Source organism: Stomoxys calcitrans, chromosome 4, assembly GCF_963082655.1.
Source record: "Stomoxys calcitrans chromosome 4, idStoCalc2.1, whole genome shotgun sequence".
NCBI classification, from domain to species: domain Eukaryota; kingdom Metazoa; phylum Arthropoda; class Insecta; order Diptera; family Muscidae; genus Stomoxys; species Stomoxys calcitrans.
This window is the reverse complement of record NC_081555.1, coordinates 42,263,236-42,286,217: the sequence shown is the minus strand read 5'-3', so window position 1 is coordinate 42,286,217 and position 22,982 is coordinate 42,263,236. Positions and strand designations below refer to the sequence as shown.

The following is a 22,982-nucleotide window of genomic DNA, read 5'->3' as shown; positions in this document are numbered from 1 at the left end:
ACATAAAGAGGATGTGCCTTATGTCAAAAGGTTAACTTGCGACATATTGCATTTTGACATTTAAAGTTAAATTTAATGGAGCGACATGCCCATGTCAACGTTGATTAATGATTGGTTTTGACTGGCAGGGAGGACTTCTTAGACGAGTGCAATTGTAGATGGTTTATGGGATTTTTATGAAATATTGATGGATTTTGAGTGATTTTCGACAATGATTCAATGTGGACGATGAATTTGCGAAAAAAAAAAAAAAACACGAAACATGTCAAAAAAGCCTGTGTATAGTCATTTGTAATGTGTAAATTCTGCAGGGTTATTTCTAGTAGAACAGAGAAGGAGATATGTACTATGTAGGTCGTTGATACGATGATCAAAGGTTTCACCAATGTCCTGAGCAACTTGTTTAAGTCTGTATTTTGTCCTCTGCAAGAAAGAAAATCGTTACAAGAAAAACTCTGAAAAAGTTTCATTGATTAACCCATGTCTCAACTGAAACTTTAGAAAAGGGTGATTTTTAAGAGCTATAGGAAGGAAAGTTTTTTTTTAAAAAAAAAAAACAACTCACTGTTTCAAATTTCAGCGAAATCGGACAAAAAATAAAGAATTTATGGGCTTCAGACCCTTTATCGGCAGATCGGTCTATATGACAGCTATATCTAAATATGATCCGATCTGAACCATATTAAGGTCGGATATCGGCAAGCTTAAAATAACTCACAGCTTCAAATTTCAACGAAATCTGGTAACAAATAAAGCTTTTATGGGTTCCAGACCCATTATCGGCAGATCGGTCTATTTGGCAGCTTTCTCAAAATATCGTCCGATCTGAACTATATTGAGACAGATGTCGGGAGACCTAAAACTACTAGTTGTTTCAAATTTCAGCGAAATGGGATAAAAAATAAGGCTTTTATGGGCTTTAGACCCTTTATCGGCAGATCGGTCTATATGGCAGCTATATCCAAATATAGTCCGATCAAAACCATATTTAGGTCGGATATCGGCAAGCTTAAAATAACTCACTGTTTCAAATTTCAGCGAAATCGGATAAAAAATAAAGCTTTTATTGGCTTCAGACCCTTTATCGGGAGATCGGTCTATATGGCAGCTATGTCTAAATACAGTCCGATCTGAACCATATTTGAGACCGATGTCGGGAGGCCTAAAACTACTCACTGTTTAAAATTTCAGCGAAATCGGATAAAAAATAAAGCTTTTATGGGCTTCAGACCCTTTATCGGGAGATCGGTCTGTATGACAGATCGGTCTATATGATAGCTATATCAGTGGGATCATGGAAGGGTCACTGAGGAGGTTGTCGCTATGGGCTACTAGAAATGGGTTGAGAACCAAATCAGGGAAGACGGAGCTGGTGCTCTTGACGCGTAGATACAAGATACCGGAGCTCAGACTCCCGTCTTTGGATGGGGTCATCTTGCGGCTGTCGAAGGAGGCGAAGTACCTAGGCATAGTCCTCAATTCGAAACTGTCCTGTAAGGGGAACACCGAGGAAAGAAGCCTTACGGCACTGTATGCTTTTTACGCCTGCAGGAGGAGGTTAGGTAAGAAGTATGGGGTGACTCCCAAGATGATTTATTGGATGTGTACGGCCATCGTGAGATCAGTACTGGCCTATGGAGCACTGGTATGGTGGGACGCCGTTGGGGAGAGGACGCGTGCGAATGAGTTGCAGAACGTCCAGGGACTGGCCTGCGTCGGGATCACAGGGGCGCTGAGATCTGCACCGCAGGCAGGCCTGGAGACGATGCTGGCCCATTGGGGCCCGTATTTGGAACTGCGCTGCCAGGGTCGCGCTTAGGCTGAGAAAGCTCGGCAGTATGTCTCTGAGACTGCCGGACGGCGAATGAGTTCGAGAAGGTCCAGAGACTGACCTGCGTCGGGATCACAGGGGCGCTGAGATCCGCACCGCAGGCAGGCCTGCAGACGATGCTGGCCCATTGGGGCCCGTATTTGGAACTGCGCTGCCAGGGTCGCGCTTAGGCTGAGAAAGATCGGCAGTATGTCTCTGAGACTGCCGGACTAGTGTACGGTCTTTCAGACAGAGGTCTGTGCCATTGCAGTAGCCGCAAGAGAAATTCTGGCAAGGGGCTTACCGCCCTCGAAACTCAGAATTTATGTGGACAGTATGGCGGCGCTCAAGGCCTTAGGGTCGAATTGAGTGGCGGACTGTTTGAAGTCCCTGGATAGGCTCCGGGCCCACGGTGTGACGCTGACATGGATTCCAGGGCATGAGGGGATTCCAGGAAATGAGAGGGCGGACGAGTGCGTCAGGCGGGGTTCGTCTGCGCCGGTCGGTCTTGCCTACGGACTGCTTGGAGTCCTTGGATAGGCTCCGGGCCCACGGTGTGACGCCGACAGGGCATGAGGGGATTCCAGGAAATGAGAGGGCGGACGAGTGCGTCAGGCGGGGTTCGTCTGCGAGCTACTGAACACAGTATCTATCCTGAGGTTTGTATCTATCCTGATTTTAGTTGAGGGAACAGGAACAGGGGGTGCCACAGGCTCCGGCGTAGCTAGGTCCGTGCATGCGTAGGAAAGGGCGGTTCTTCACTTTCCGCTCGGGTTGCTTCACTCCCCCTGTCTTTTTCTTTTATTCGAGTATAACCTTTAGTACGAGGTCTCACATTTTCTTTTTTTCTTCCCTTTCTCTCTCTAGGGTACCACAATGGGCCAAACTCGATTTCTCCACTCCTCCAGTCTTTTTCTTTTATTCGTGTATAACCTTTAGTACGAGGTCTCACATTTTATTTTTTTCTTCCCTTTCTCTCTCTAGGGTACCACAATGGGCCAAACTGGCCTGCGAGTGAACTCACCTTTGGTGGGCAACCATTTCAACCTAACCTAACAAAACTCTCAACATTCATAAGATTTTGGGAAGATCGGTTTATAAATGAGCTTGCAGTAGCCCTAGTAAAGAAAATCGGGCGATATATGTATGGGAGCTATATCTTAATCTGAACCGATTTCTATGAAATTCATCAGTTATGTCGAGAGTCATAATAAAATCCTTCTTACAATATTTTGAGAAAATCGATTTACAAAAGACCACATTAATGGAATATTCCTCAAAATCAGACGACTACATATTTGAGAGCTATAGCTAACACATCTGAACCGATTTCTATCGAAATGCTTAAATGTTGGGGTAATCGTAGAGAAAAACGTCGTGCAAAACGTATTTGGCTATTCACTGGAAGATGTAGTCCAACTTTTAAAAATTTCATTTAAAAAACTTTGACTTAATTGGAATAGCGTCAAAAGCGTTCCCATACTTTCCATCTACTTTTAAAATATGAAACTTTAAGGTTCTTTATAATATGATTAACATTAAATTCATTACATTTGCCTTCTTCTTCGCATTCTTTCTCTTCACTGTTGTTCTTTTTCGCATTTCACTTTAATTACAACATAAATTTAACGTTGTGTAGTGTAATGTAAGCCCAACAGACCTTCATTATAGAATTGCGTGTGTCTTTCATGTTCTACTTACCGTTTATTACCCTTAAATTGAGCTACTTCAGCATAACGTCTACCCATGGGAGCCTCTTGAGGACTCAACAGAGCATCACATGGTAAGGGCAGACTACAGGGTTGTAAATCCAACTCATCACCATCAATATTGCCCTCGTCTATGTCAGTGGAACTGCCACCGGCTTCGGCTTCTGCCGCAGCATTGGTCATATCCTGTTTGGCATTTACATAGTTGTGTAATTTTTCCCTCAACGAATAGTCATCGATGCAGGAGGATGAATTAGAAATGCAATTCTTGCGTTCGGCTTCTAGTTCATCTATGACATTGCCATTCTCTAGATCATGATAATCATCCAGGGCCACATCATCGCCTGAGGAGGTGCTGTCCGAGGATGAGGATGAGGAGGAGGTATTAGAGCGTGTCACACAGCTGTCCACACTGACCAGAGAGTTGCGATTGTTTAGCTTTACCTTAGAGGTTGTTGACTTGTGATCATTGATATCCTCTTCATCGGCTGAAGAGTGATTCGAGCATATGGAAGAATCAAAGGATTTACTGAGGGATTGTTTGGCCTCTGTTATCAGTTCATTGCAATTCTCAGTGTCTATGGTGGAGGAGCTCATGTTGTGTGTGATAATGGTCTGTTGCTCATGATCGCTGGGCGAATCCTTTTGTGGCACTATGATGAGCGATGTACGTTTGCGTAGCGAATCATCTTTGGAGTCAATGTTTTTGGTCAAAGTTTTGTCCGATTTGGCGGCTACCATAACTTCAACTTTGGAGTTGCCATTGAGATGGTCCTCCTTGGTTTGTGTTTCCTTGATAATATCGGCAGACATTTTTATTTACCTTTGCAGTGAGATTTGATGAAAATTTTTAAAAATACATCTTTGGATTTTTGATTTTATTAACTGCTGCTGCTGTCGTTGTTGTAGCTGGCATCTGTAAATTGATCAAGAAACATTTTCAGGTTATAGAATTTCCATTTCTCGTTGACTACTGTTGTTTCCAAACGCCTGTGTGTGAGTAAGCAAGCGAGCGATATTGCAATGTTGCGGTTGTTGTTGTATTGGGCACCTTCTAGGTTTGGTGATTTTTATTTCAACTCGTAAAACTTGAAAAAATTTTAGAACTTTTATGGTTTCGAAATTTCATTAAATATCAACACTTGTCAATCATAATTCATAAATTTCCTGGTGTCGCGTTTTTAATGCTTTTTGATTCTCTACAATTCTATTTTATGTACTACCCCACCCAGTGCAACACCCCCGGAATTTTTAGTATTGATTTCCAAACATATTTTCATATTTAATTTCACATCAGCTGTGCGCCAGTGTGAAGAAGTGACGCTTCGTTGATGTCTATGTCAATAGCTCACATTTGCTTTGGGTTTTATTGTTTTTCTTCAATTTTTTCCCCACTTTTTTTTTCTTCCTTTTGCTCCGCTATGAAATTGATATTTTTTTTCTCCCCCTCCCACAATGCATTGAGGTGTAAATATGATCGTTTGATTATTTATGTATGTTTGATGAATATTAAATAATATCGTCATCATTGATATGAATTTTGTGGTATTTGCCATTCATATTCGTTGTGTTTTTTTTCCATGCACTCACTCGTCTGTCTGATTGCGTTAAACAATTTTGGTTTCGAATTTGAGTTGGTTTGACTGCCTTTGCCACAAAATGCGAGTGAAGTGTTAAAAGACAGAAACAAAACGGCAAACGACAAAATCACCCTTCTTGCGAATGTAAAACATTTATTCATTGTGGGGTAGCTGTTTGCTGCTGTTGTCATAATAAATTGTATCGAATTGCATTGGACCAAACATATGGTATGGTAGAAAGGCGGATAGTAATGTCATTAAAATGAAATACCAGTAAAGGAAATATCATTTGCCAGTTTTGAAAAAGTGGAAGGCACATTGATACTTTTGGTGGCATGGGCCTTAGAAATATTTGGAGACCGTATGAAATTCTGGTATTTTGCAAAGAGACGAAAGGTTTAAGGTAAAAATAAGTAAGGATGAGCAAAAGACGCATAAAGCCGACCTTTTGAAATCCTACACCACATTGGATATGCGGGGCTTAGTCGTCGAAGTTACAACAAGCTTAAATTTTAAATGAAGAATTTCGAACTAAATCCGTACATACTGTGCAAAATGTAGAGAAGATCAATTGATCAATACGCTTGATAATACTCTAAAAGAGAAAAACTAAAGTTATATATACATATATGGAAGTTATATCTAAATCTGAAACGATCCAAATGAAATTCAACAGTGACCTGAAGAGTTATAAAGCAATTCTCGTATCAAATTTCGCGAAAATTGGTCAACAAATCAAAAATATTTGAACCGATTTCTACGAAAGGCAACGGTGCTCTGAAGTATCATAAGAGAAACCTTAGTGCCAAATTTCGAGAAGATCGAAATCACGTTATCGCAGTATTAGTCTAAATCGAACGATCATATTGATGGGAGCTACCATATCTAAATCTGAAGCGATTCCAAAAAAAAAAAACCGTACATTAAGGGTAAGTCGTAGAAAAAATCGTGTTTCAATAAATTGAGAAGATCTGTTAAGAAATGCGCTGACAATGGCTCTGGAAGTGAAAATCGGCAATGCATACATATGGGAGCTAGATATAAATCTCAACCGCTTTATAGGAAACTGTTGGGAGTCATTAGAGAAGCCTTCGTGACAAATTGCAAAAATCGCTCTAAAATTTAAAGTGGTTGGTGTGTGTTGCGATCTCAGACTTTCCTTATCCATTTGCAAAGAAAATCGCCAATCATTGAGCTCGGCTCGAAAGAAAAACAAACAAAATCCAGGGCAAAAATCGGGCAGTGCCAACTGTATAATACCCTACACCTAGCCTGCAAGTACAATGTGGGAGCTATATCCAATTCTGAACCAATTTTTATGGATCTCGGTAAGCCAATATGTACAAACTGTAATAACTACGGTTGACAAATGACAACATTATTACAAATTAGCCTTAATCTGACGAACATATATATTGAGGCTTATTTTGAATCGATTTCGAGCAAACTTCTCTGATAATGTGGTAGTCGTCGAGGAAAGCGTTGTGCAAAATTTTGGCAAGATTGATCAATCAATGCGCTTGCAGTCGCTGTTAGGTGAAAATCTGTCCATATACATATATGACAGCTATATCTAAATCGGAACGGATTTCTATGAAATTCGCTAGTAATATCGAGAGTCTTAAGAAAATCCGTAATGCAAAATTTCGAAGGGATCGGTTAAAAATGAGCACTTTCTTGGAATATTTCTCAAAATCGGATGAAAGAGGTGTCGCAGTGCGGCCGTTCGGACTCGGCTATAAAAAGGAGGCCTCTTCTCATTGAGCTTAAAACTTGAATCGTCCGGCACTCATTTATATGTGAAAAGTTTGGCCCTGTTCCTTAGTGGAATATTCATGGGCAAAAATTGCAATTTGTAATATACATAGGAGCAATATCCAAATCTGAACCAATTCCTATGAAATTCGCAAGTAACATCGGGAGAAATAAGAGAATTCTTAGTACAAAATTTCGAGAGAATCGGTTAAGAAATGACTAAATTATTGACTTATTATTATTAAGAATCGGTAGAGAAATGACGATTTTATTACAATCGGAAGAACATTGAGAGAGTTGGGGTGACCAGATTAATAATTTGTATCTCTTATTAATATGGCTGTCGCACCTCTTCATTTGTGGTCTGATTTTCCAATTTTCTTTTACTGGATAGTGTTCAAAAATATTCGAAGAAAAAAAAGAACGAATAGAGATATCATAATTACTCTGAATTTTGCACATAAAAGTGTTCTTAAAAAGCTTAAAATTAATTCTACCAGAATTTTTGTTTCCAAAATCTTCAAAATACCCATTTCGGGCAAAGATGGTACCAAAATCTACATTTTTTAGTATATTTGCTGTGAAGGCTACTAATAATACATCAACTTCAACCATTCAACAATTTCAAAGTGATATCTCTACCCGTTCTCACACGGCATATTTTTTTACTAGTCTTGTTCGATTTTCTTCCACTTTGAATTCAAAATCAGGAATTACGTGGCACTCACAAAAGCCCTCATCGTTCTTATTCTATGGACCCTAAAATGATTCACGTCGGGGATCCTCACCGCACCTAAGTGCCAAAGTCTGTTAGCAGCAAAAGCGGGTCAATGACAAAAGAAATTCTCGAAAGTCTCATCTCATGTCATCTTCCCCATACACGCTGTCGCTTGCCGTACGTATTCTGCATAAGTGCGGCACTAGTCCTGCGCCCCATAATGGTACCAAAAGCCAAACTGAGATCCTTTCTGCTTCCTCTCAGTCATAGGCTCGATTTCTTACGATCCGGATCCCCATAGGATTTTCGTCATCCTACCGACCACAGTGCTACACGAGCTTTCGTTGCACATTCCCTTAAATTTGATTACGTCGTCCCAAAGAGAAGGCGTTTATCTTCAAGACTGTTCGTGACCCTGACGTTGTTACAGCCCAGATTACTTTTGGTAAAGATATCCACAGTCGACTTCCCCGTGTTAATACACTACCACCTTACGCAATCCTATATCGCCCGGATCTCTATATGCAGAACCGTATTATGGACAGCTAGTCGTAAATACATCTCATTTCTCAGTTCTTGGTCCTCCATGTAGACCCTATGCCCACTCTGTCCTCTAGCTTTGATCCAACCATGTAACATGAACTTTCAAATGGCAATACCAGAGTTCCCTAAATCCAAGACTCTGTGGCTGACAGCAGTGCCTTGCACTCGACCTTAAGATCGTCTCAGGTATCAGATTCAAAGTCTCCTCCATTCCATCCAGGTTTCCTACCGCGATGGTGTGACCTACTCCACCTATTCTTTCATCACCGTAGCGGCTGCCTCACACTTAATCTTTATGTCTATGGGTCGGATATGGTATTCAGTGCCTTAGTTGGTCCTCATCGCCTCGCCTATGGCAAGACAACATGTTCACAGAACTCGTTGTATTATCCTTGCGTTGCACTTTTTCTCTATCGCAGTCAACCAAACTACTGAGGCGTAAGTAAGTATTGTTCTCCTGTAGAGCCTGTGGACTTTCCTCGGATATAGACCATATTTAGAGTATAGTGCCAAACATCTGTGAGACTTCTCAGTATGTTCCCGAATTAGAAACTTCCAGTTCAGTTTCATATTCAAGATCAGTCCTAAGTATTTGACTTTGTCAGATATCGAAATCGTTTTGTTGAGGAAAAGTGATGCGTCAAATTGTTGATGCGTGTTCCTCATGAACAAGCATATGTCAGTCATCGCTGGGTTAGCATTGAGACGACCCCTAGATGTTGCCCAATCGTATGACATTTCCTAGAAGCTTTTGGCCTTTTTGCATAGCTGATTCGGATCCCTCCCCCTTAGAAGTATCTTAATATCACATTCCTCTTCAGTTAGCATCACAAGGGATACAGCCCTTGTGTTGCATTCTGCCAACTGAGAGCTCTATCGTAAAGCTTGACAATTTTGTGGTTATACATACTCAGAACGTTTTGACATAAGAGCGCTTTTTGTGTTGTTTACAGTAACTTAAAGAATCATCTCGCACAAAAAATGGAATTAAATCGTGAACATTTTCGTGCGATTATTTTTACAACTTTCGAAGTGGATTAACTCAACAACATCGATGAACTTAATTCAATTTTTGGCGATGAAGCTCCATCAAGTACCAGAGTTTATCAATGGTATGGTGAATTCAATTCAATTTGGAGGCCACCGTAGCGCAGAGGTTAGCATGTCCGACTATGATGCTGAATGCCTGGGTTCGAATCCTGGCGAGACCATCGGAAAATCTGTTCAGCGGTGGTTTTCCCATCCTAATGCTTGCAACATTTGTGAGGTACTATGCCATGTAAATCTTCTCTCCAAAGACGTGTCGCACTGCGGCACTCCATTCGGACTCGGCTATAAAAAGGAGGCCCCTTATAATTGAACCTTAACTTGAATCGGACTGCACTCATTGATATGTGAGAAGTTTGCCCTTGTTCTTTAGTGCAATGTTCATGGGCAAAATTTGCATTTGCATTACGGTGAATTCAATCGAGGTCGTTGTTCACTCCAAGACGAATTTCGTGAAGGAAAACCAAAAACCATTGATGCTGTGCCACAACTGTTATTACAAGATCGTCATGTGATCTATCGTGAGATTGAGACAACCTTAGGCCAGTGGGACCAGCATACATTTAATATTGCATGAACATTTAACCGTCAAAAAAATTTGTTCTCTTTAGATCCCACATAATTTGTTAATTGCTCCCAAAAAAAAAAAGACTCGTATTGATCGGTCGAAAGAAATGTTCAAAAAATATGATCGCGGTGCTGAAACATGTCTAGAACATCGTGACAGGTGATAAATAGTGGATTTACGCGTATGAACCCGATATGGGTATGGGTGTTTCAAGATGAGCCAAATCCAACAAAAGTTGCTCGCGCACGAAGCACTTCCAAGCAAATGATCGCCTGTTTTTTCGGGAAAAACTGGACATGTGGCAATCGTACCTCTACAACAACGCAGATCACTTAATTCTGAGTTGTATACAACCATTTGTTTGCTGCCAGTTGTCTTCTAAGAAATCAGGAAAACCAACTGCCGAAGACGGATCACCCTTCACCACGACAATGCGAGCTCTCACACATCGGCTAAAACAACTGCATTTTTGAGCACTCAAGACATCGGTTTGATGAGTCATTCACCGTATAGTCCTGACTTGGCACTGAATGACTTCTTTTTATTCCCGTACGTTTTTCGACACCTAAAGAAGCGGTTGATGTGTTCAGAATGCATGTTTTAGAGTTACCTCAATCAGAGTGGCAAAAGTTCTTCGACAATTGGTTCAAACGTATGCAAAAGCGTATAAATCCTAATAGGGAATATGTTGAAACACAATAAAGCGATTTTCTATGATTGATATTTGTTTTAGTTCTCTAATCCCGAAATATAAAAGGCAACCTCGTACAGTTATTCACATGAAAATTGAATCGGAAAACACAATGGTCCTAATTGTTGATGTTATTGTATTAAGAGATAAACTCTGACACTTTTTTGACAATCGTTAACATGCAAGGGATTCAGTTTCTTAAAAAGAATACCTTTCGATTACTTATTTCATTGACATTACTGATACAATAATAATTGATTATTTCAATATGACCAAATTCGTTACTCAGTATTTTATGTCTTGTGTAAACTGCATACAAATGTTGAACGCTCAGTTGCAATGCACACGGCCTAACCCAACTAAAGTCGGTATTTTCAAAGCTAAGCGATTGCATTCCGGCAAGCTACTGTAGCTGTTGATAATGATGTGTGGTTAATGATTTATGATTCCGCACTTTTACAGTTTGTTGTCTTAAGCTATTTCATAATATTTTTTATTAATTGTTTTCTTTTGAACAAACAAGTAGCTGAAATAAACGCTAAATAATCGCTGCCACAATACATATTTCGCTCAAATGTAAGGTTACATAAAACTCACAGTTCCCCTCCGACTTTTCTTGTCGTGTAATGTGTTTGATACTTTGCCACCTCTTCCCCTACAATTGCGGAAAGCAAAGACCTCTGGAGCCCATACTAATGAACCATAATCGATGTTGATTAATGATAAACTTACAAAAAGAGACACAATTACACCCCAAATGGTCTGTTTTTTGTGTTCATGGGTTGACAACGGCCAAGCTGAAGAAAAGACCGTTAAAATGCGCATAGCAAATGACACACAAAAAGGCGGGCGAAAATTAAAGTGCCATCAAAGTAAAGTTGGCAAAAGTGAATGACCATTACAGCAGTGAGTGAGTGGTGGAACAAAACTCTCAAGTCATTGGGAAGACGACACCAATCATGATGATGCGGAGCATGACCAACCATACCGCAAACAACTTTTTGCTCACACATACCCCATCGAATGAAAATGAAATAACAATAATAAGAGCATTGTTGAACTTATTGTTATTATTTATAACAATAATAACATTATTCTGTTTTTAATCTTTTTGGAAAAGTCCATAAACATGTATGGATAGATGGACCATTCAGAAGAGCATTTGTGTTTAATGCAATGCTCAATCAAAGTGTCATTAAAAAATATATTTGAATTGGTTTTAAGGGTCCTTTGTAAAGTTTTCGTTTTCTTTTGCCAAATTGTGCTTGTGCATATGATTTTGAAAAATGTCTTTATCATTTTATTAATATTAATGTTGCTTAACTCCCATGACTTCAGTAGAGTCATAGTTACAACTATAGCAAGTTCCAGCAATACCAGTTTCAAGTGTAATAATAGTAAAATCTAAACGTTTACCATTATTTCAAATCAAAGAAAACAAGTAAATCGTTATAATGTAAAAAGAAAAGCAATAACGTGCTGGTATTACACTACGTGATTGCAGTGAGTGGTATATTTGAGTAAAGTAGACTTTATCGGGAAAAAATGAGTTTATCGATGAGATTTTTTGTCTTCAACTATTTGTAAAGAGGATAATGCACATTTTCTTAACAATAATAACAAGTTGCAGTCCTAAACGTATAAATGAAATGTTAAAAATGCGTCTTTGCACTTATCCGTAATTTTCAGTTAAGTGTGGTTCCACTTAAACGATAAGTCCTATGTTAAAGCGAATGTTCATATCATCGTAGTTTCATATAAGAATGAAATTCGGGGTGTTCAATCCGTTTTAGTTAAGCGATATTTTCAACTAAGCCATATTTGCAGTTAAGTGGTATTTTCAATTAAGCGATATTTTCAGTAAAGCGATATTTTACTCAAGCAATATTTTACTTACGCGATATTTGACTTAAAAGAATTCAATTATATTGAATAACGCTAAAAATCACTTATCCGTAATTTTCAGTTAAATGTGGTTCTGATTGGAAAAATTCATTCCACTTAGGATAAGTTCTATGTTAAAGCTAATGTTCATGTCATCGTAGCTTCATATAAGATCGAAATTTCGGGTGTAAAATCAGTTTAGTTAAGGGACATTTTCAACTGAGCTATATTTGCAGTTAAGCGATATTTGCAATTAAGCGATATTTTTAGTTAAACGATATTTTACTTACTCGATATTTCACTTAAGCAATATTTAACTTAAGCGAATTCAATTGTTTTGAATAACACTAACAATCTTTCAAACGAGTTTCACTTAAGTGGTGTTTTTCACTTAAGCAGTATCTTCCACTAAAGTGTATTAAAGTTATCCAGTTCTGACTGAATTATTATTGAACGATTAACGAAGTTTGTTGTGAATCAGAATGTACAACATGTGCAAAATCCGTGCAGGGAAAGTTTCTATGATTTCTAGGTGATGATTGTAGTATTTACAAAAGAGCACTTAAATCAACCGAAAAAATATAGAATGAATCATTAGATTTCGAGAGAAGAAACTCACTGAGGGGGTTAGGTGGCACTGACATTTACTTCAATACTGAGTGCCAATGATACTCGAAAAAACCAATGATACTCAAAAAACCTATGTCCAATATCAGCGTCTGTTCCCAGGTTGGGGACGGCTGGAGGCGAGCGTCAGTTCATAGCAGCCGGCTCTCAACATCGAGGGATACATGTGAGATTCCACATAACCCATGCGGTTTGGGTGCTGGGCCGGAAACTCAAACCCAGAAAACTATAAACTTTACCTTGAGAAACAAAAGAATAGTAAAAAACGGAAACCTCTAACGCTGGCGACCCACGAAATTTTCAACTGGAATGTCCGGACTATATATAGAGTAAGTGCAATATACGCGTTGGCGGAAATATAAGAGAACTACAAGGCAGGTATAACCCCCTTACAGGAAGTGCGATGGACTGGTAACGGCGTCACAACAACAATAAACAATGAGAAACTGTGCTGTAGCTACCATAAGAGACTGAAACACCTGGTCTCAAGCTTTACTCCGGTGGATGAGAGGTTAGCCATAAGCCACGTAAAAACTAAATTTTTCTATATCAGCCTTATTTGTGCCCTTGCCTCGACGGTAGACAAGGAAAAGCAGACCAAGGATATTTTCCTCTCGACTAGAGAGAGAATACGACCCCTGCTCCGCCCATGATATTAATATCATTGTGAAGCATTTTAATGTGCTGATAGGGAAAACAAATATCTTTGGCCCAACAGTTGGAAAATGTAACCTGCACGAGATAACGTCCCATGATGGGTTCAGGCTAATAGATTACGCCGCGGCAAAAAATATTGTAATTAGCAACAAAAGATTCCAATGAAAAAAAAATAGGCAAAGCCACATGGTTGTCCCCAGATCAAGAAGTAAGGAATTAAATTGATCACGTTATGATATAGCGGGCCACCGTTGCGCAGAGTTTAGCATGTCCGCCTATGATGCTGAACCCTTGGGTTCGAATCCTGGCGAGAACATCCTAATATTGGCGACATTTGTGAGGTTCCGCACAATTTGGTATGACAGCCATGTAAAAATTTCTCCACAAAGAGGTGGTGCACTGAGGCACGCCGTTCCGACTCGGCTATAAAAAGGAAGCCCCTTATCATTGAGATTTAACTTGAATCGGACTGCACTCATATATGTGAGAAGTTTGCCCCTGTTCCTAAGTGGAATGTTCATGGGCAAAATTTGCAATTCATCCATCGTGTTAGATGTACAATCGATCTGAGGAGCGAAAAGAAATTCGGAAAATTACCGCACCCCTTTTAGCATGGCGAGAAAAATACGATCTGACACTGCACAGAAGCTCGACATTGAAAAAGCTGTAAACACGATGATATATCAACGCAGTGGCAAAACATTGCCCACTCCATGAAAAATGCCGCGAATTCCGTACTTGGGTACCAGAAGCCTCCCCCAAGAAAACCATGGTACGACCAAGACTGTTGAAATGCTAGTAAAGCCAAGATTAAGGCATACAGAGCAACCCTACCATCCGTAGCAACACGCCTGATGAATGAGAGGTATCGGGAAAAAGGAGAGAAGAGAAACGTCTATTCGGCACAAATATAAATGGAAATGGAATGACGTGAGTGTGAGCCAATTGAGATGTTCAGGAAGCAGAATGAAGATCGGAAAATTTTCCAAGAATACCGATGGCTTTGGTACAGGCACATATTCCTGCAGAGACAAAGAAGGAAATCTGGTAACTGATACAAATAGTGTGCTTGGGATATGGAAAAAATTTTTTCCTAGCTGCTAGTATCCGAAGACGGAGGCGAAGAAGATACCGCAGAACCAATCACTGGTAATGGTATAGAATGTTTATCTCTTGTCACCAATGAGGTCCCAGTAGCAGTGACACGACTGAAAAAAAAGAAGGCAGCAGGAGCCAATGGGTTGCCCACTGAACTAGCTTATACCGGAAGAAATACGCTGGTAAGACGTATCCGCGTTCTTCTAGGCAAATAGCGCAGACGAACGCATGTCCGTACACAAGAAAGGAGACAAAACGGAATGTGCCAACTACAGAGTAATAAGTCTCCTCTATATCGGCGCTCCTCTGTAAGACGCTATGATTGCGGCCTTAAAACAGGTAAATCCATCATAGACCAGATATTCATTATGCACCAGATCCTGGAATAGACCCGAAAAGGACAGGTCGACTCTTATCATCTATTCGTGGACTAAAAAGCCGCTTTCGATACCCCTATACGTCCAAACTATTTCAAGCCATGTCGGAGTTTGGTATCCCCGCAAAATTAATAAAATTCTTCAGGATGACACTTGCTAATACAAGTTTCCTAAGTTAGAATAGGAAAGAATCTATCCGAACCATTTAATACCAAACAAGGTTTCGGACAAAAAGACAACTTATACTGTGATATCCTTAATATCCTGCTGGAGAAGATAAAACGAGATGCAGTTGTGAGTAAATATGGCATACTGCTCATAAGAAAACACATGCTACTCTCCCATGCCGATAACATTGATCATCAGCGAAAGAATCGAAAGAGAATCGGTGAAAATGGGTATGGCTGTAAATGGAGATATAAGAAAATGGATGGTTTCAACTCCCAAAATCCTCCTACAACCGAGCAGATAAAGAAAATGGAGAAAGTTGGAAACCACAACTTTGAGATAGTCAGCAATATTGGTATTGGTAGTTTGGTACCACCTTAACCACATGGAATGACACCAGTTAGTAAATAGGTTAGAATAGATTTAAGTGGCAGTTTACCATCAGACTCATTGTGATACCACAGGAACAGAAGAAGGAAGATGCCTTCTAGTACCTACCTTTGAACCATTCAGATCCCTTTAAAAAGCCCATCAATTTGCGAATGTTTACATCCTAAATCAGAAGGGTTCTATACAAGACACTAATACTACCCATCTTGTTATATGGCTCCGAAGCATGGGTACTTGTGAAAGCAGACATGGCAGTGCTTGCAGTGTGGAACAGTTTGCATTCATGGATTGTATCGGCGTCATAGGACACACGAACTGTATGAGCTGTATGACGATGAAAGCATAGTTAAATGTATCGAAATACAAAGGTTGCGTTGGCTAGGTCATGTTGTCAGAATGAATAAAGAAGCTACAGCGGAGTAGTCTTTAAATGGCGATCACACGCAAACCAGTATAGCCGAAAGTCCGATGGAAAGATCAATTGGTGAAAGACATCTCGAATCCTAATGTAAAATATTTAACAAGGAACGCAGAAGATCGAGGTTCTTGGAACGCTATTTAAAGTTCGGCTAATGGGACTAATGTTTTGTCATAGTCAATTAAAGTAAAGTAAGCAAGCATTAGAAATACCAATAAATCATTACGCAATTAGTTTAGAAATCAAGAGAGGCTGGTAGACATATGGGAAGTTACCCAAATAATTATTTCGACACAACTCGCACATGGGAAGTAATCCAAATAATTATTTCGACACAAATCAAATACATATACAAACAAGGAAATTCGATACTGTATCTACTGCAACTGTTAGGTAGTTGGGAGGGTTTTAACAATTACAGAATAAGCTTAGAACTCCGATGTATCTTTCCATCCTCAACTATGAGAGTACTTAAAATAGCTTCATTCTTTCATAAAATCCAGACTTCTTATATATTCTTTCATTTTGTTTTAGCACAAAGACCAAGCTGTCCAAAGTTCAATGTAAAACTCAATCACCCACCCCACCACTAGTCTGCGAATGCCACATGGTGTTGTAACATATACCAGAATAAGTGTCTTAAGTGACTATACAATACATTGTCAACATGCCTTGTTGGGTGCCTTTGTCGCTCTTTGTCGTCACTCTCACCCACCCAATGCAGTGGAAAAACGTTTTGCCTTTATTACACTCTTTATGGTATTAATTTAAAATAACTGGCGCCAAAATATTTGCCTTAATTTCTGCTATTTGAGCATATGCTCTGTGCATACAAAATTAGCTGTTGTTGTAGTTCCAAAAACATGGGCCCTAGTTGAACAATTTCCCAACACGCGACGATATGGGCATGAGGCAAACAGTCAGTCGCGTATGTGATATGGAATATTTTCAATTGTATGAGAACTAATATCCAAATAGTTGTCAGAATGTATTAAAAATTTAAAAAAAAAATCCACATATATATAAATTTCAAGATTAATTTTTTTCAGGGTGGAAGTTACACATCTGCAACATACAACTGAGAGAAGAAGATAAAAAACTACAAATAAAAAAAACTGAAAAATTGGGTTTTTTATGTAAATCAAGGTCACTTTAATGAGAAGAAGGGCTTTTGGGCTTACAGTTGACTAAGAAGAAGGCCATCCAATTTCATTGATTTTCTTTATGTTTTACAAATATTCTCTTCATCATAAATAAGGCCAAACATTTATAGGGGGATAATCTGTTGAGCTAGGTAAACCGAATTGCCACTACCCAATTTATGTCATTTTCATTGTCCCCTTGAATCTTGAAAAATGTATACATTGAGCTCGAAGAACTACATACACAAAATTTATACAATATTGAATCATTTCATTGACATACAAATTCTGTTTCCCATGTGCAAAGTTGTACATCTTTGATTTATTCACCTCGTGTGTATACAGAGTTTAGGGTGTTTCTCTAATCTACCAAAAGACACCATAAATATAAAATTTCTTAGAGATGCGATACGGATGTTCTTTAACATAAATAAAAAATAACATATTGCTACAAAATGATCTCACAAGTGTTCTGCAATTTTAGCTTTTACGATCTTGACTTTGAGACCAATTGCTATGACTAATGAGACAACCAAAGATGTATAAATTGTTGATTTTCTCTTTCAATGAATCAGAGCGGCACTACAAAGGCACCAATGTGTTAAGGTTATGTTCTTCAAATATAAATCGGGAAAAATATTAGCATAATCATGTGGATGACAAACTTTGCCAGTATAAGAAAATCTAATGGGTGTTTTTTTTTCAAATATACAACTTGGATGGTTGAGGTAAAGAAAAAATATGTGTACTATAGTTTGTAGAATGTTTACATCATTTTTTTCATGGCCGTTTTTGAAATGTTTTAAAATACGGCAACATATGAAGGGCGAAAGTATCATGAAGTACTAAGAATAAATACATCAATTTGAATGACAATTTAATATTTACAAAAAGGGCATTGAAATATAAAATTATTTTCTCAATAGAATTCATGTGTCAAACATACAAATTAATTGTAAAAGAACATCTTTAGCAGTTTTGATTATTGTAGCTATATTTTCATACCCTTCACCATAAGAGGGATATAAAACTTTTCACTGCATATTATAATATTGGTCTGATTAATTAACTATAAGTTTCTTTTTTGATAATCTAATTGCAAAAGACACATTAATTTCGGGGGGAACAAAGTTATACTACTGTGGGTTGCCCAAAAAGTAATTGCGGATTTTTCATATAGTCGGCGTTGACAAATTTTTTCAACGGCTTGTGACTCTGTAATTGCATTCTTTCTTCTGTCAGTTATCAGCTGTTACTTTTAGCGTGCTTTAGAAAAAAAGTGCGCGAAATTTTGTTTACATTTGTTTGTTTGGCGTCAATTTTAATATGGAGCCCACAAAGGAGCATTTTCCTCATATTTTACTTTATTATTTCCGTAAAGGAAAAAGCGCGGAGCAGGTTGCTAAAAAGTTACGATATGTGTATGGTGATAAAGCCTTAAAAGGAGGACAGTGTCAAAATTGGTTTCGCAAATTACGTTCTGGAGATTTTTCACTTAAAGATGAGCCACGTTCAGGTCGGCCAAATGAAGTTGATGATGACCAAATCAAAGCATTAATCGAATTCGATCGTCATGTAACTGAGCGTGATATAGGAGAGAAATTAAACATACCAAAATCAACCATTCATTATCACATAAAAAGTCTTGGACTGGTGAAAAAGCTTGATATTTGGGTACCACATGTATTGAAAGAAATTCATTTAACAAACCGAATCAACGCTTGTGATATGCACCTTAAACGCAATGAATTCGATCCGTTTTTAAAACGAATCATAACTGGAGATGAAAAATGGATTGTTTACAACAACGTTAGTCGAAAACGATCATGGTCCAAGCATGGTGAACCAGCTCTAACCACTTCAAAGTCTGATATCCACCAAAAGAAAGTTATGCTGTCTGTTTGGTGGGATTGGAAGGATGTGATATATTTTGAGCTGCTTCCAAGGAACCAAACGATTAATTCGGATGTTTACTGTCAACAATTGGACTAATTAAATACAGCCATCAAGGAGAAGCGACCAGAATTGGTCAATCGTAAAGGTGTCATATTCCACCAGGACAACGCTAGACCGCACACATCTTTGGTCACTCGCCAAAAACTGAGTGAGCTTGGCTGGGAACTTTTGATGCATCCACCATATAGCCCTGACCTTGCACCATTTATTTCGATCTTTGCAGAACTCCTTAAATGGTAAAACTTTCGGCAATGACGAGGCTATAAAATCGCACTTGGTTCAGATTTTTGCAGATAAAGGCCAGAAGTTCTATGAGCGTGGAATATTAAATTTGCCAGGAAGATGGCAAAAGGTTATCGAACAAAATGGCAATTATATATTTGATTAAAGTTCATTCTAAGTTTTATTTAAAATGCATTTACTGTTCATGCTGGGATTTGAACCCAGGCGTTCGACGTCATGCTTAACTCTGCATCACGTATCTCAAAATTTTTCAGAAAAATTTTTCAATGATACAATGTCAATAAAAATGTTTTCAATCGATATCATATGTGAATGTGTCACTTAATTTTTCCATTTCACTTCTGAACATCCAAGATTTTGTCTTGATATTATTTCTCTTCTAATGAAATTTCTTGACCAATTAGTCAAAACTTAAGTAATTGAAGCCTAAGCACCTAGCCATAGGTGTTTAGGCTTCTGAGGATCACCTACTTAACCAAAAAGTTGAACTGTCTCATACTGTTGTTGGTGTTGTGATATCCTCTGCCTTCTGGTTTCAATTGCATAGCAAATGTCTATCATTAAGCTCGAAAGAGAAATGGAAGCCTTAATGTTATTCTACGAAGGTTATTGGTAAGTCCTTACTAAGAAAGGTACTTCGGTCAGTTTGCAAATTTGCCCAAGAACATTCTTTTGAGGAACAACGCATACTTCTCTAATATCGGACTACTCTCTTAACCGTGGTATTTTTAAATCTGCTACTGAAAAGTCAACACTTTCTTTGGTTTGGATTTACGCCAAAATCATTATTCTCAGCCAACTTCTACCAATAGGCTCCAGTTCGAGTTTAATCAACTACATCGGAAAAGAGATCAGCGCCTCCTCACTAAGGCTGAGAGTATTTGTGGGAATTTTAGTCATGTGAAACTTCTCTACGAGGAGGTGTGACGCAGCAACAAGCCGTTCCAATTGTGTTATACAGCCGATCCCGAAGGCCAAGATCCCAGTAAGGGACACCTCCTCATAGTGGATGGCTAGGTTAGGTTAGGTTTAAGTGGCAGTCTACCATCAGACTCACTTAGATGTTTTCGTCCATTTTGATACCACAGGAACAGAAGAAGAAAAATGCCTTTTAGTTCTTACCGTTGAACCATCCACATCGCTTTTAAAAACCCAACAACTTGCGAATGTTCACATCCGCTAAATCAGACAGGTTTTCAAAGAAATGAGAACCTTAAAGGGAACTCCTTCTGACTGTCACACACACACAGAAGGTGTTCTTTTATTCACACACAGAAGTAGTTCTAGAGTCCCTTCTTCTTCGATGTCCTCACAGCTTCTGCAAATGTTGTTGTTGGCAACTTTCAGTCTGTCAGCATGTTTTGCGATTAGACAATAACCTGTCACATGACGGACATAATGATTGAGATGTCTGTTCTAGCAAATGACAGCAAAGCATTAGACCTCTTCAAGTCTAGATTATGCCACATAGTTTTGGAATGCTCATAGACCCCTCTTTGTGGCAAACTATCATTCGCTGTCCTTCGGGCCTGATCCTGAAAACTTAGCTTACATGTTACTAGAGGCATATCAATGGATTCCAGTATCCCTGGAATGTGTAGGGTAGTTCCTAATCTAGCAAGCTCTTCTGCTTTACAATTCCCCGGGATATTTCTGTGGCCCGACACCCAGAATAGGTGAATTTCCTCAGATTCCAGTATCCCTGCAATGTGTAGGGTAGTTCCTAGTCTCGCAAGCTCTTCTGCTTTACAATTCCCTGGCATATTTCTGCGGCCCGGCACCCAGAACAGGTGAATTTTGGACTGTTCAGTCGTTGAGAGATCAGCGACAGTCGAGGGCGGTTTTTTGTGTTCAGAAATACGTTCTCCAGAAATTTAATGGCTGCCTGGCTGTCTGAGAAGATATTTGCCATTCAACCACTTCATTATTTGCAAAGGATCTCCACTTGATTCACACTGCAGTGGTCGGGTAACCTTTTCGATATGACCAGTTCTACATCTTAGGAGTACACACCTAAGCCATCCAAATTCAAAAAATTTGCAAGAAGCTCAAAAATGTCCTAAAAATTTAAAAATAAATTATATTCCATCTCATTCTTCAATTCTTTATAAAGTGTGATTTTTTAGCTATTATCTTTTTGGCAACACTAGTTTAAGCAGCTCATGCACGTTTTTTGTTTTGTTTCACTGTCAAACATCTTCAGTTTGGTCTATAATTTAACCATCAGTCATCTTAAAAATGAACAATGCTTGCAAGTTATTGAATTTTATTATAAATATGCGTGCGATGTAAAGAAAGCTCATCGCGCGCTTCTTCCACTTTACGACGAAGCTCATTTTTGGCTCAATGAGTACGTAAATAAGGAGAATTTTCGATTATGGAGTGAAGATCAGCCAGAAGCATGACCAGAACTACCAACGCATACAGAAAAAGTCCCAGTTTGGTACAGTTTATGGGCTGATGGCATCATTGGACCGTACTTCTTCACAGATGATGCGAATCGTAACGTAACTGTGAATGGTGAGCGCTATCCTAAGATGATATTCCACTTTTATTTTACCAAAAATGCAAGAGCTTGACTTGCATGACATGTGGTTTCAACAAAACGGTATCATATGCCACACAGCACGCGCAGCAATGGACTTATTGAGAGGCGAGTTCGGTGAACATTTTACTTCATGTTCGAGACCTGTTAATTGGCCGCCTAGATCGTGCGATTTAACGCCTTTAGACTATTTTTGGTGGGGCTATGTTAAAGCTCATGTCTATACAATTGAAATACAACATAAAGCACTTATTCGTGAGATACCGGCCGATAAGTTGGAAAGAGTATGCCAAAATTGGACTAAGCGGATGGACCATTTGAGGCGAAGTCACGGTCAACATTTGCATGAAATAATCTTCAAACATTAAATTACATAGACCGCACTATCGATTCCAATAAAGATTTCATGTATTTATCTGAATTTTATGTTTTTTTTTTTTTGAAAAACTTTCCTGTAGTTCTGAAAAAATCACGAATTTTATATACCCTCCACCATGGATCGCATTTGTCGAGTTCTATGGGCGATATCTCTTTTTAGGCAAACAAAGAATATTGAATAAGAACTGTTATGCTATTGGTGCTATATCATGTTACAGTCCGATCCGGACCATAAATGAATGATGAATACTGTAGAAGTCATTGTGTAATAGTACAGTTCATTCGGATATGAATTGCGCCTTGCAGGGGCTCAAGAAACAAAATCGGGAGATCGGTTTATATGGGAGCTGTATCAAGCTATCGATCGATTCAGACCATATAAGACACGTATGTTGAAGGTCATGAGAGAAGCCGTTGTATGAAATTTCTGCCAAATCGGATGAAAATTGGGCCCTCTAGAGGCTCAAAAGTCAAGATCCCAGATCAGTTTATATGGGAGCTGTATCAAGCTATTGACCGATTCTGACCATATAAGACACATATGTTGAAGGTCATAAGAGAAGCAGTTGTACGAAATTTCTGCCAAATCGGATGAGAATTGCGACCTCTGGAGGCTCAAGAAGTCAAGATCCCAGATCGGTTTATATGACAGCTATACCAGATTATGAACCGATTTGA

At 38.9% G+C, this 22,982-nt stretch overlaps 1 protein-coding gene across 4 annotated transcripts in view; it reads right to left on the bottom strand.

Moving 5' to 3' along the window:
- Window positions 1–22,982, bottom strand: part of LOC106081128 (protein sprint) — an 840,648-nt gene that overhangs the window by 218,840 nt on the left and 598,826 nt on the right. The window contains exon 1 of one of the 4 annotated variants that reach the window (XM_013242877.2): window positions 3,512–4,397. The exons of the other annotated variants lie outside the window; for them this stretch is intronic. Within the exon in view, the coding sequence (XP_013098331.2) occupies window positions 3,512–4,332 (821 nt within the window). The 5' untranslated portion in view covers window positions 4,333–4,397. Of the gene's footprint in view, window positions 1–3,511; window positions 4,398–22,982 lie in introns of those variants that run through there. 4 annotated transcript variants of the gene reach the window in all.